Genomic DNA, 15949 nt, shown 5'->3' on the forward strand with positions numbered 1-15949 from the left:
TTTGGAGAAAATTTAAGACTTTTAAGTGCGCCTTATAGTCGTGAAAATACAGTAATTGCTATTGACTTCCAGGTATGAAGCACTCACTCACTACACAGTCACCTCTAGAGCCAGCCATTGTTGATGTTTTGGATTTTTTTTTGTATAAAATCTTACAGTGGGGGAGGAGCTATATGATGGAAGATTTTGTAAACTAACATGGCATCTGCATATTTAACCGTATTGTTTCAGTTCAGGCGTTTGTGTTTTTTTAATATCCGACAGTGGTGCTTTGTCGTTTTTGGTTTTCTGTTTTTTCCATATATAAGGCGCACTGGATTATAAGGCGCACTGTCTATTTTGGAGAAAATTTAAGACTTTTAAGTGCGCCTTATAGTCGTGAAAATACGGTACATACAATTGTTGTCGTGTCTTGATTCCAAAGTTATGAAATGAATGCAAACTTGTTTTTTTGATTTGATATATGGCAGAATATAAGGCAACATCTGCAACAATTGCAAAGCAAGTGGGTGGTTGGTTCTGAGACATATCCATTGTGGCATTTTGATAGCACACTGGCGCTTGTGCACATTAGTGCAAAGCTCTGTGTTTATTATTAGGCAAGCCATCTGGTAGTTGTAATGTCATCTTGCAATTTCATCTTGCATTTTTTTCTCTATTCCTCCTTAGAATCCCTCAAAAATGTATTTCTAAGGCTGTCCTATTTTGTCTTATTGAGCCACATTGGCTGGTGGATTTGTTCTGCTATAAATGTCAGGTTAGTTTGTCATCAGATTAGAATTTCACTTTTAGAATCTCTCATGGTTTATTGAGGAGGAATCAGAGAAGGTGGATTTAGAGATGGTAGATGCCAATTATATGCGGTATGGTCTGAGCAGGGATGATGAAAAACCATGCATAATTGTGGATTGAAATCCATTCATGTCAAAAGCTCAAATATTTTTGCTTAATAGCTTTCCATGGTGGTCCGTATTTAACCTTTGTTTTTGTTTACTTCTTTCTCCTAAAAGCATGAGTTAAAGGGAGAAATCAACACAAAATTAGGATTGGTATGATAGCTAGTATTACATATTAAAGCAGAATTATTAATAACTTTATACATAAGACCTAACCCATTTAATCCCTCCATAAATATATGGTTTTATGTTACTATATAGTCTTGTACTTGCTAGATATTAGCATAGTAAATCCTTTTTAAATAAAAATTGCGTTTTTTTTCTTTAGTTGTACTGCCATCTACAGGAATGATGTAGGATTATTAATTTATGTACCTATGAAGGCATTTTAATATTATTTGTTATAATTACATTAGAAATTAGATAGTTATGTTTACTATAATTTATTTTTAAAAATATATATTATATATATATATTTATTTTAAAATAAACTATACTAACAAACTACTAACTAATTTGACTAACTATCAAATTGCTATATATATAGGATATATATATATATTTTTAAATAATTTATATATATATATATATATATATATATATATATATATATATATATATATATATATATATATATATATATATATATATATATATATATATATATATATTTTTTTTTTTTTTAAATAATTTATATATATATATATATATATATATATATATATATATATATATATATATATATATATATATATATATATATATATATATATATATATATATATATATATATATATATATATATATATATATATATATATATATATATATAACTTATTTTAAAAAACTTCTTTACAACTTAGCTAAAATTTGCTGTCAAACTAAACATAAAACAAAAGAAATTCCAATTTTAAGTATTTAAAACAACAACTGTACATAACACATACTGTCTTAATACTGATAGACAATAGGAAATACTTCAGAAATCATTATTCATTCGTGTTTTTATCCTTTAACCAACATATAAATAAAAATCCTGGTGCAACATATGTCCAACACACACACACACACACACACACACACACACACACACACACACACACACACACACACACACACACACACACACACACACACACACACACACGCACACATCAATGCTTACGGCCATATTTTGTTTATCCTCTGCGATAACACTTAACAGACAGAAGCAGAGAAAAGAGCACCCACTTGGCACATCAGAATGAACAGCACAATGAAGCAGAAAGTGTGACATGTGCTTTGTGTAAGCGATGGTGGCGTAACATCTTTAAACCATTTTCACAAAAATTACATTAGGTGGCATACTGTGGATCATCAAATAAGCTCCCAGTCTGACTTGCACGAATTGATGTAACTCCCTACCCATCAAATTCTGAAATTTAGTTTTATATAGATCTAACACAATGTTTATGTTAGCTTTTTTATTTATTTTTAGGTTTTATAAAAACATTTTTGAACAAAACACCAAAAATATTAAAAAATTACAATTATTGATTTAAAAGAGGAAAAATCAGGAAATTTAATATGAATTTAATATATATGCAGGCCGCATTAAGGTCAACTCGATTTGAGATATAATATTTAGATTTTTTTTTATAAATGGATTAAAAGAACTGGATTAAAAGCCCTGAATATTCCATTTATTATAGATCTAAAACAATGTTTATTTTAGCTTTTTTTATATATTTTTTTATTTTACAAAATTATTTTTGATCTAAAAACAAAGAAAAAATGATTAAAAAATTACAATTAATCATTTAAAAGGGGGCAAATCAAGAAATATAATATACATCTATACTCTTCATTTAAATTTGATCCTAAAACAGAATGTCGGCACTCATGATTTACTTTCCCGGGCCACACAAAATGATGCAGAGGGCCAGATTTGGCCCCCGGGCCGCCACTTTGACACCTGTGGTGTAACTCGGGATCGGCTTTTCATGTTACTACTGCTGATTCGATGATGAAGTTGAAGCTAACTTGTGGTCTTGTCAAGGGAATCAGAATTCTGCTCGTATTGTGATCGCTCTCACTCCCCCTTTTGCCTCCTTGTACTGTTTGACTCGTGATAAATATGATGGAAATGTATGTATTTATGTGTGTAGGGGCAGGATTCTTCCTGATATTCGGTGAACTGTTGATATGTGTATGTAAAAGTGATCAAAACATGATGAATTGTCTGGCAGGTGTGATCGTTCCAATGTTATATTGATGATTGTGTATGTCATAATACCTTACTTCCCACGTACTTTGTCATCGTAATGATTCTGTAGACTATATCTTAATTTTGAAGGTTGCAAGTACTGTCATCAAAAAACATTCCTTGCACTGACAACTAGAAAGATATGCTATTGAATAGAAAACTTGAATTGCATCAGCATTACAAGCTGTAGTTTAGACATGCAATCTCTTCTAATTGTTGTAAACAACCGAGAACACCAAAATGGCCCATTGTGTGTTGTTATAGTAATTGTACATTGGTGATTTGGATGTACAACCTTATAACAACAATGATTAATACAACGTGATAATTCCTAGATAACTACATGGCAGGAGATTTTTTTTTTGTTATTCAAGGGCTGTCTGTCTGAGATTCCATTTTGTTGTAATAATGATGAATACAGTAATCCCTCGGTTATCGTGGTTAATGGGGACCGGGACCACCCGCGATAAGTGAATTTCCGCGAAGTAGGGGTGCCCCTTTAAAGATGCTTAAAGAAACGTATAACATGTGCACAAAAGCACCACCAAGCTAATATGCTATTCATTCAGGTGTTTTATTCCACATCAGAATGCAGGTGTTATGTTGATGCATACAAAGAAATCAAATACAGTATATACAGTGTTCCCTCGGTTATCGCGCTTAACAGGGACCGGGAACACCCGCGATAAGTGAATTTCCGCGAAGTAGGGATTCGCTTTCAAAATATGCTTAATTTGAATTTAATTCCCCCCCAAATTTTTTAAAAGTTTTTTATTTATTTTTTATTTTATTTTATTTTTTACCCCCCTGTATACAGTACACCATATAGAATACGGTTAGAGCGAGTGAAATTCAAGTTATAACAAAAAAAACTGTAAAATATGTTGTCTCAATGTAATATTTGTATTTTATTTTATTTTTTACAAAAGAAATCCGCGAAGCTCTGAGTCCGCGGTGGCTGAACCGCGAAGTAGCGGGGAAACACTGTATATACAATAAAAAAACTGTAAAAAAACTGCAAATGTAATAAATGTAAACTTTTATTCAGCGTTCAAAAACATCATAGTAATCCGGATGGAGGATCTTTTGCAGTTTTTTTGCACGTAAGAAACATCGTTATTGGGAGTTGTGAACATTGTTTTTTTTGGGCGGTGAAGATGCGCCTGTAAACAGCCATGACGTCATCAATACGATTCCTGAACTCTCACCATGTTATTGACCATTTCTTTGGACTTTTTTTGATGCAATTACTACCCTGAATACAGTTTTCCCTCGCTACTTCGCGGTTCAGCCACCGTGGACTCAGAGGTTCGCAGATTTTTTTGGGAAAATTAAAAAAAAAAACATACAAATATTACATTGAGACAATATATTTTACATTTTTTTGTTGTAACATGAATTTTACTCTCTCTACCCGTATTCTATATGCTGTACTGTATACAGGGGGTAAATTAAAAAAAAAAAAAAAAAAGTAAAAAAAAAAAATATTTTGGAATTAAATTCAAATTAAGCATTTTTGAAGGGGAATCCCTACTTCGCGGAAATTCACTTATTGCGGGTGGTCCCGGTCCCCATTAACCGCGATGACCGAGGGAACACTGTAGTTTGTTTCCACATCTTGTAAAATGATGTAATTTAGAATTTCAATTTAATATTTTTATTTATTTTTCCTGAAAAAACGCAAAGCTCTGAATCCGCGGTGATGGAACCGCGAAGTAGCCAGGGCCCACTGTATACAATTTATTGCCCTTACAGATAAATGTATGATCTTGAAGATGTTAAAGTTCGTTCAAGTTGGATGTTTTTATAAGTGCATTATTACTATTCCACTTGATTTATGATGGTATCTTTGAACTAATGGAAGGCCTCCTTACAAACTGACACACCCCATTAATCTGCGTTCTACAACGCACTTTTAATCCATGGGGAGTAAAATTAAGTTTTACTAATGAACCACTACACAAACAGTATGGCATCAGGTCTTTTACATTACCTGATCATTCAACCCAACACTGCACCACTGATTAGATTGTGAACACAATCGTAAATTCAATCCAGTTTGTCACTCAGGTTCATTTGAATATCTGTGGCAGGTGGTGGTTCTCAAAGCAGTGCAGTAGTTCAGTGCCTATAATAAATGTGAGGTTGTGCCTCAAATATAAATCATGTTCTACAATAAAATATTTTGTTTAGCTGTCTAAAAGCCTGTTATGGAACAATCTGTCCAATTTTTGATTTTTTTTCCATATCACTGGTACCACATTTTCACGACTATGAGGCGCACTGCATTATAAGGCGCACCCTCAATGAATGACATTTTTCCATATATAAGGCGCACTGTATTATAAGGCGCACTGTATTATAAGGCGCACTGTATTATAAGGCGCACTGTCTACTTTGGAGAAAATTTAAAAGTTTTAAGTGCGCCTTATAGTCGTGAAAATATGGTACTCACTATTAGAATGACCAGAAAACATTTAGTGAGTACATTTTAGTCTAAAAGTGAGTACATAAGGCGCACTGGATTAAAAGGCGCCCTGTGTATTTTGGAGAAAATTTCAGACTTTTAAATGCACCTTATAGTCATGAAAATACGGTAATAGACCACTGGACTCCTTGGAAATGAATCCAAAATCTCAAAAGTGCCATGCAGTTATCCTAAATCATAAAAATACTCCAAAAAAATCTATTATGCCACAAACACATGTCTATATTTCCTGCAACTTTACTGAATATGTTTATATTTGATACAACAAATTAAATTATGCTAAAATTCACTTTTTGGGGAATTCAAAATCTTTAGTATTGTCTTTTTTTTGATTATACCATATTTTCACGACTATAAGGCGCACCCTCAATGAATGACATTTTTCCATATATAAGGCGCACTGTATTATAAGGCGCACTGTCTATTTTGGAGAAAATTTAAGAGTTTTAAGTGCGCCTTATAGTCGTGAAAATACGGTACTCACTATTAGAATAAAATGTACTCACTTTTAGAATGACCAGAAAACATTTAGTGAGTACATTTTAGTCTAAAAGTGAGTACATAAGGCGCACTAGATTAAAAGGCGCCCTGTGTATTTTGGAGAAAATTTTAGACTTTTAAATGCACCTTATAGTCATGAAAATACGGTAATAGACCACTGGACTCCTTGGAAATGAATCCAAAATCTCAAAAGTGCCATGCAGTTATCCTAAATCATAAAAATACCCCCAAAAAATCTATTATGCCACAAACACATGTTTATATTTCCTGCAACTTTACTGAATATTTTTATATTTGATACAACAAATTTAATTATGCTAAAATTCATTTTTTGGGGAATTCAAAATCTTTAGTATAGTCTTTTTTTGATTATACCATATTTTCACGACTATAAGGCGCACTGCATTATAAGGCGCACCCTCAATGAATGACATTTTTTCCATATATAAAGCGCACTGTATTATAAGGCGCACTGTCTATTTTGGAGAAAATTTAAGAGTTTTAAGTGCGCCTTATAGTCGTGAAAATATGGTACTCACTATTAGAATAAAATGTACTCACTTTTAGAATGACCAGAAAACATTTAATGAGTACATTTTAGTCTAAAAGTGAGTACATAAGGCGCACTGGATTAAAAGGCGCCCTGTGTATTTTGGAGAAAATTTCAGACTTTTAAATGCACCTTATAGTCATGAAAATACGGTAATAGACCACTGAAATCCTTAAAAATGAATCCAAAATCTCAAAACTGCCATGCAGTTATCCTCAATCATAAAAATACCCCCAAAAAATCTATTATGCCACAAACACATGTTTATATTTCCTGCAACTTTACTGAATATTTTTATATTTGATACAACAAATTTAATAATGCTAAAATTCACTTTTTGGGGAATTCAAAATCTTTAGTAAAGTCTTTTTTTTTAATATACCATATTTTCACGACTATGAGGCGCACTGCATTATAAGGCGCACCCTCAATGAATGACACATTTTAATTTTTTCCTATATATAAAGCGCACTGGATTATAAGGCGCCCTGTGTATTTTGGAGAAAATGTAAGAGTTTTAAGTGCGCCTTTTTAGTTGTGAAGATACGGTACTTTTAAAGACAAAAGAAATAAATCATTGTAAAACAAGGAAATAAAATACACATATTGGGAAATACCATAGATATCACAATAAGAATTTGCTTTACAACTTGATCACATGACCCACCAAAACTCTTCCCAAGCAATGTTCCCTCTAATTTTTTGTTGGTCCGGGCAGAAAAACAACCTCCCTGAGAGCACTGAGTGCCAGTGTGAGTGACATCGTCATTGCTCGCTATGGTTATAAGCAGGTGCATGTCAATGTTAACTCTAATTTTTCATGTAAAACATGCTGTAAAACACAAAAAAACATAGGAGTGGACAGAGCTACTGCCACTGGCTGCCGCGTAAACGGCGCCATCATGGGGAAAGGGGTAAAAAATAAAAAAATATTTTATTTACTGCGCGCCATATGATTGCTGCTGCGCAGAGAAGACGAGAGTAGAGCGCAATTGCGCATGCGCACATCTTAGAGGGAACATTGTTCCAAAGTATTCCCAAATATACTTGAACAAGATACAGTGTAACCCCATCTTGTTCCTGATCTGTTTGATATACTGTATTTTCACGACTATAAGGCGCACTTAAAAGTCTAAAATTTTCTCCAAAATAGACATATATTTGAGAGACTTATAATCCAGTGTGCTCTATATATGGAACAAAAATGTGTCATTCATTGACGGTGCGCCTTATAATGCGGTGCGCTTTATAGTTGTGAAAATAGGGTACGGAAATTAGGATATATTGTCAAAGTGCTTTGAGTGCCTTGAAGGTTGCACGGAACTCTACAAAACTAAGTTTTCCAACTTCGGCAATACTACATTTTTAGAAATTGCAACTAGTAGACAAAATCTGCCCTTGTGTTCAATTCATGTGGAGTATATGATTGCATCCCAGAAACACGACTTGATTTTATAAATGTGATAAAGGTCCAGTTATGGAGATTTTCCACAGGAGACAGCATGACATTATTAATAGTTGTCCCATGTGACAGCCAGCAGGCGTTAAGTGTGTGTGTGTGTGTTCACAGCTGTGTGAGTGTTTAATTTTTGAGTGTAATGTTGTGTAATTTTGTGTAACGTTCGGGTGAACAGCTGAGTGAGCAGCGCCATGGTAACATGGGGCAAATGAAGTGCGTACGTGTACTTTACAGAATAGTTCCATGCACTGTCAATGCATCAGGAATGTCAGCTGACCAGGTCATTGAAAGTACATGATGGATAAATACAATGTTATTCTCTTGTAGGAAGAGAATTATATATATATATATATATATATATATATATATATATATATATATATATATATATATATATATATATATATATATATATATATATATATATATATATATATATATATATATATATATATATATATATATATATATATATATATATATATATATATATATATATATATATATATATATATATATATATATATATATATATATATATATATATATATATATATATATATATATATATATATATATATATATATATATATATATGTATATATGCATATATATGTATGTATTATATATATATATATATATATATATATATATATATATATATATATATATATATATATATATATATATATATATATATATATATATATATATATATATATGTTTTTGTTTATTTATTAATTAATTCATTTTTATGTTATTTTTTATTGTTTTCTTTTTAAGTATAAAAATTTAAACTATGATCATAGTTTTGGTGTTAATGCTTATAAATAATAAATGCTTTTTTTCAAAATATTCTGACTTCCTTATTCTAATTAAAATTGCTATCACATCATATTTTTAATTCTTTTTATGTATTTTTGTTTATTTATTAATTCATTCATTTTTTATTTTTTTTTTTATAGTTTGTTTTAAGTATAAAAATTTTAACTATGATCATAGTTTTGGTGTTAATGCTTATAAATAATAAATGCCTTTTTTCAAAATATTCTGACTTCCTTATTCTAATTAAAATTGCTATGACAGAGTATTCTGACTTTTTAGAAATTAAATATTTATTTAAGGCACCATTGGTTCGGATTTTTTTTAATATACATATCATTACTGTTGTTATTCTTAGTCACCAATGTTGTGTGGTTAATTTGTCTGATTTCAGTAAGGGCGGCATAGGATAACATTTCTGTGAAAAGATTTAGGGTTAGGGTGACCCTGTGACACTAACAAGGTAAGGTGAAAATGAATTATAATTATTTATATTGCAGTTTTTTTCCAGTTTTTTTTTTAACTGTTGCCATTTCCTCCTTCGGACATTATATACACAGGGTGTCTTAAAAAATCTACTCACTTTTAGACTAAAATGTACTCACTAAATGTTTTCTGGTCATTCTAAAAGTGAGTACATTTTATTCTAATAGTGAGTACCGTATTTTCACTACTATAAGGCGCAATTAAAAATCTTAAATTTTCTCCAAAATAGACAGTGCGCCTTATAATCCAGTGCGCCTTATATATGGAAAAAAACAGAAAACCAAAAACGAAAACCCACCACTGTCGCATATTAAAAAAACACAAACGCCTGAACTGAAACAATACTGTTAAATATGCAGATGGCATCTTAGTTTACAAAATCTTCCATCATATAGCTCCTCCCCCACTACAAGATTTTATACAAAAAAATCTAAAACATCAACAATGGCTGGCTCTAGAGGTGACTGTGTAGTAAGTGCTTCATACCTGGAAGTCAATAGCAATTCGCGTATTTTCACGACTATAAGGCGCACTTAAAACTCTTAAATTTTCTCCAAAATAGACAGTGCGCCTTATAATACAGTGCGCCTTATATATGGAAAAAATGTCATTCATTGAGGGTGCGCCTTATAATGCGGTGCGCCTTATAGTCGTGAAAATATGGTAATTTTTTTGAGACACCCTGTAGTTAGTGAGTCCAAGGCTTGCACATGGATTTACATTAGCTTCATCCATGTTTGTTTGACAAATCTGAATATGCAGTTGGGTCAAGTGTGGAGCTTAATGCTAACTCGTATAGTATGATCTGAGCCGAGGCCTTATGCCAGCGAATCCTTCAATCGAAGGGGGTTTGGGAAATGAGATGGAGAGATTGCCACACTGAGGTTGTACTAAGGTTACAGTTCTATTCCATGGCTTCAAAAGGGTTATCTGATCTCTACCCAAGAGAGTGGATGGAGGAATGCTAATTGGAAGGATGGATTTGTATAAATATTTCTTCCCGTGCACCTGCTGCCACTGTAGAGCTGTTTATGGTATCTAATCTACAAAGCAATGCTATTCCATTGGTCATAAACATTATATTTACATCTGTTTTGCTACATAAAAAAATCCACATGGTAATGTTTTTTTTGCATGCAAAAATCTGCTTCGAAAATGTGTTAGTTTTGTGTAAAAAAGTGAAAAATATGCAAAAGTTTTGCATGTTAAATATCCAGTTTAATCTGTTAATGGATAAAGTATTAGGAATACATTTATTTTTATCTGTAGTCAATAAAAACACAAGAGTTATTTATAGTTTTAATGTAGCTCAATTAAAACAGTTTAAAGTACGATGTTATTGCTAAAACTAGCATTTATAAAATGCTTAAAAACCCTTACATGGGAGTTTTTGATCTCTTGCTCAAATCATTACTAATACTTCTAATCCTATACAATTTGTGGAAAGCACGTGTTCTGTACAAGTGATATACTTAAAGGATTTTCAGTCCTCGGGGTTGACCTTGTTCGACTTCTTTATTGAAATCCACTTGGCCAATTGCAAGCCAAACATGCTTAGCCTTGCATATCCCAACCTGAAGTATTTAGCTTGCCAAACTGTAGTCAAGTAAACAGAAGAAAGCAAAGGAACGTGTACATAGTACATGGCTTTACTCTGCTTATTTATGACACTTGTGATACACATCTAGCACAGCTGCCCTTTTAAAAAGTACACTGCTAGAGTATTAAACTGATGAAACAAAAAGTTTTTCCTGGAACTGATTTATAGTAAATGAAAAATATATAAAATACACTACAATAACTGGACAAAATTCGAAAGATTACAGGTCTGAATTTTAAATGTATATTGATTGTTTTATACATTTGATAAGAAGATTTTCTAAGTATAGATTTTTTTTTCACAATTTGAAACCTCACTCAGTCAAGGACTCAATAGAGCAGGGATGGGCAAACTACGGCCCGCGGGCCACATATGGCCCACTGGGCGTTTAATCCGGTCCGTCGATGTTGTCCAAATAATGTTTTTTTTTCTTCCCCAAGATGGCGCCGTCACGCGGAAGCCAGTGGCAGTAGCTCTGTCCACTCTTATTTGTTTTTCGTGTTTTACAGCCCCTCCATCTTTTTTCAAATTACATTTTAATATTTCTTAATACATTCCTTTTTACTTTACTTTGTACTTTATACTTTAATGATGAATGATGAGTATGTTAATACTTTAATCCTTTTTTACTGTTTATATTTCATATGTACTGTTAACGGATGCACTTTTTTATATGTATCGTATCTTGTGCTGACCCATCTGTCAAATTTCTAAAGTCAATGTGGCCCCCGGGCCGAAAAGTTTGCCCAATCCTGGTCTAACATTACACTTTATCATGTTCACCCGTCTGCTTTTGCTCCATTTCATATTCCTTCTTGAGCCAAGCCTCCCCTACGTATTTTTTCACCACTTCTTCAGCGCATCTCTTCTCGGCATCCAGAGCCAGCAGCTTACTGAACAACCCCATAGCTTCTGGCGTAAACTTTTGCCACAACGGTGGATTGTCATTGGAAGCCTTCTCACCCAATTTTAACCAATCTGCAAACTCCTGGTAACAGTCATCGGTATCCATACAACGCTCCCAAGGGAAGTACCCCGTTAAAATGCAGAATATAAGCACCCCAAAAGCCCAAGTGTCTAGACTGGGTTCCACACAGAGTGGAGGAGCAGTGACTTCTTTTTGGCCCTCCAGAAGAGCAACGTTACAAAGCTCAGGGGACATGTAAGGCAAGGTCCCTGTGATGAAACTGATCATAGTACCCCTCTTTTGAGCAAGGCCAAAATCTGCCAGCTTGACTTGACAACAGTCATGATCCAGTAGGAGGATGTTCTCAGGTTTGATATCTCGATGAACTAGACCCCGGCTGTGGATGAACTCCAACGCGCTGGCAATCTGGACCACGCAACGTTTAGCAGATGGTTCAGGGATTCCCACCTGAAAAAAAATGATTTACTGGTATTGAGTAAAAAGAATGGATCGTTACCAATGTTCCCTCTAATTTTTTGTTGGTCTGGGTAGAAAGACAACTTCCCTGAGCGCACTGAGTACTAGAGTAAGCGACATCATCATTGCTCGCTATGGGCACACCAGTATCACACCTGCCATAAGCAGGTGTATGTCAATGTTACCTCTAATGTAAAACATGCTGTAAAACACAAAAAAAAACATAAGACTGGACAGAGCTACTGCCACTGGCTGCCGTGTAAACGGCGCCATCATGGGGAAAGGGGTTAAAAAAAAAAATTGGATTTTATTTACTGCGCGCCATATGATTGCTGCTGCGCAGAGAAGACGAGAATAGTGCACAATTGCGCATGCACACAGCTTAGAGGGAACATTGATTGTTACAGTACCACACAAGTCTTCTTACTTAAACTGTAGAAACACAATCTGTCTGTTTCTGGGGTTAGGGTTAGGGTTATTGGTTACTGGTCGTACCTTGGGCTGAATAACAGCAAATAGATCTCTCCCAATTACAAGCTCCTGGGCAAAACAGTAGTGGTCACATGACTGAAAGGCGATTCCAAACAGACCCACGATGCAAGGGTGGCTGGATAAATGTAAGGAGATGCAGTACTCTCGCAGGAATCCCTGCAGTTTAGTTGAGGTTTTTGGCATCACTTTTAAAGCCATGGGAGTTCCTGTGTAGCATACAGATTTTAAAGATTACACTTCGAATTAGTGTTATGCTAGCTTGATGAAAGAATGCTTATATTTTAGCCTTGCAACTCTACACAACTTTAAGCATAGTAATTGAGAAGTGAATATGTTAGGATCTGAATATATATTTATCATATAATTATACCTTTGAAGCGATGGGTGACTAGCAGCACTTTGCCATATTTTCCTCGGCCAATCTCTTTAATGACATTGAAGTGTTCTTGGATTTCCAGTTTTCCAATGCTTTGTGATGTTAACACCATCAATTCATCAATCAGGCTGCCGTCAGTGTGGCCCAAGTCAATCATTTCTAGCAAAATAATGATATTAAGAAAAAAAACAAAAAACAATTTTTCGTTTTTAATGGAGACTTTACACCACAAGTGTGAAAGTGGCGGCCCGGGGGCCAAATCTGGCCCTCCGCATCATTTTGTGTGGCCCGAGAAAGTAAATCATGAGTGCCGACTTTCTGTTTTAGGATCAAATTAAAATGAAGAGTATAGATGTATATTACTTTTCCTGATTTTCCCCCTTTAAAATCAAAAATTGTAATTTTTTAATCAATTTTTTCTGTGTTTTTAGTTCAAAAATCATTTTGTAAAATCTAAAACTATTTTTAAAAAAAGTTAAAAGAAACATTGTTTTAGATCTTTAAAAAAACTGAATATTCAGAGCCTTTAACCCAGTTCATCTAATTCATTTATTTAAAAAAAATCTAAATATTATATCTAAAATTGTACTTGTGAAACAGTAACTTTTAAATCATCATGAGGTAATCCGCCATAACACAAATTATGCAAAGTTTTAAAGGGATATAATCAAAGACCAACTTTAGCAGTGATGGAAAATACCGACAAATCACTTACAGAACGATTATTATTCCAGAATACCGCAGTAACCCAATCGGTAAATATGTTATCAATCTTAATACAAAACATATATATGTATATATATGGTCACATTTGAAATCTTACCGTAAGCAGAATAAACCAAAACACCTTCTAGTTGAGAGTGGACTTACTCAGATGGTGTCAAGACACTAAGTCGTTCACATCCACTGACTGTGCTTGGATGAACATACCAACAGGACTTGAGAGCTTTTCCCTGCCCAGTGCATAGCTCAACTCTCAATGGTTACGATGAGAGCGTTGCACACTTTGACAGCTGATTATAAACAGTATTTAAAGAGTACTCACTCTCTCCCTTGTGGTCATATACAACCAAATAGATACACTAGTTGTGGACACAGGCACTCTTAAAAATACTGTGGCTTTTAACTTTATGTCCTAAATAGCCTTCACACATACTTTGCTTGGATTTGGATTATAAAGTTATGTTTCAGCTGCATAAAATACTAAAAAAATATATCCATTAAGATATTTCTATCCATTAAATATGCATAAAATACAATATGAATATTAACATTGAGAGAACTTTTGTATTTCATTTACCTAAAAATATGACAAGAATTTGTTTTAATTCCAATTACAATGCATAACAATATATGTTGAATTTTCAATTCATTTTGATGAATGTCACCCCAAAAAGTTTTAAAAACTAGCATGATGTATTATTTCATTTAACTCTGTATAATTGATCATTCGTTCATTTGTTCATTCGTTCATCCGTTCATCCGTTCATCCGTTCAGTCGTTCATTCGTTCATTCGTTCATCTGTTCATCCATTCATATGTTCAGTCGTTCATTCGTATATTCGTTCATTCGTTCACCCGTTCATCCATTCATTCGTTCATCCGTTCAGTCGTTCATTCGTTCATTCGTATATTCGTTCATTCGTTCATCCGTTCATTCGTTCACCCGTTCACCCGTTCATTCGTTCACCCGTTCACCCGTTCATCGGTTCATCAGTTCATCCGTTCATCCGTTCATCCGTTCAGTCGTTCAGTCGTTCATTCGTTCATTCGTTCATTCGTTCACCCGTTCACCTGTTCATCCGTTCATCCGTCATCCGTTCAGTCGTTCACTCGTTCATTCGTTCATCCGTTCATCCATTCATCGGTTCATCGGTTCATCCGTTCATTCGTTCATTCGTTCATTCGTTCATCCGTTCATCCTTTCATCCGTTCATCTGTTCAGTCGCTCAGTCGTTCAGTCGTTCAGTCGTTCATTCGTATATTCGTTCATTCGTTCACCCGTTCACCCGTCATCCGTTCATCCGTTCATCTGTTCATCCGTTCAGTCGTTCATTCGTTCATTCGTTCATCCGTTCATCCGTTCAGTCGTTCAGTCATTCAGTCGTTCATTCGTATATTTGTTCATTCGTTCATTCGTTCATTCGTTCATTCGTTCATCCGTTCATCCGTTCATCCGCTCATCCGCTCATCCGTTCGTCCGCTCATCCGTTCATCCGTGCATCTGTTCACTCGTTCATCCGTTCTTCCGTTCATCCGTTCATCCGTTCATTCGTTCATCCGTTCATTCGTACATTCCTTCATTCGTTCATTCATTTTCTCAACCGCTTTATCCTCACTAGGTTTGTGGGGGGTCCTGGAGCCTATCCCAGAGGAGGAGGACACCTTGAATCGGTTAATCAACAACCTTTCACATGCATACTTAGGGGCAATTCAGCGTCCAATCACCATACCATGCATGTTTTTTTTAAATGTGGGAGTACACCAAAGTATTTCGTGTTTTACAGCCCCTCTATCTTTTTTTTAAAGGACATTTTAGTATTTCTTAATACATTCCATTTTACCTTACTTTGTACTTTATACTTTTTACTTTAATGATGAATGATGAGTCTGGTAAAACATTAGTCCTTTTTTTTCTGTTCATGTTTCA

At 34.0% G+C, this 15949-nt stretch overlaps 1 protein-coding gene across 2 annotated transcripts; it reads right to left on the bottom strand.

The window, feature by feature from the left end:
• Positions 1-11504: 11504 nt before the first annotated feature.
• Positions 11505-14312, bottom strand: LOC144201385 (serine/threonine-protein kinase SBK1). Of its 2 annotated transcripts, none has more exons than XM_077723980.1 (4): positions 14123-14312; positions 13294-13458; positions 12927-13129; positions 11505-12422 (listed from the first exon to the last, which is right to left on the bottom strand). In XM_077723980.1, exons 2-4 carry the CDS (start codon positions 13454-13456, stop codon positions 11811-11813), a joined length of 978 nt encoding a protein of 325 aa, XP_077580106.1. In that variant the 5' UTR covers positions 13457-13458; positions 14123-14312; the 3' UTR covers positions 11505-11810. The 2 variants fall into 2 exon arrangements, with proteins under 2 accessions (XP_077580106.1, XP_077580116.1); XM_077723990.1 differs by having other exon boundaries at positions 14170-14274.
• Positions 14313-15949: the final 1637 nt, after the last annotated feature.

The sequence above is a fragment of the Stigmatopora nigra genome, chromosome 1, assembly GCF_051989575.1.
Source record: "Stigmatopora nigra isolate UIUO_SnigA chromosome 1, RoL_Snig_1.1, whole genome shotgun sequence".
NCBI lineage: Eukaryota > Metazoa > Chordata > Actinopteri > Syngnathiformes > Syngnathidae > Stigmatopora > Stigmatopora nigra.

Excerpts from the sequence above, each read along its gene's own strand:
- LOC144201385 (XM_077723980.1), bottom strand. The coding sequence starts at position 13,456 with ATGATTGACTTGGGCCACACTGACGGCAGCCTGATTGATGAATTGATG. Across the intron at positions 13,130-13,293 it reads AGTCACCCATCGCTTCAAAG|GAACTCCCATGGCTTTAAAA; the intron begins GTATAATTATAT and ends TATGCTACACAG. Across the intron at positions 12,423-12,926 it reads TTGCTGTTATTCAGCCCAAG|GTGGGAATCCCTGAACCATC; the intron begins GTACGACCAGTA and ends ATTTTTTTTCAG.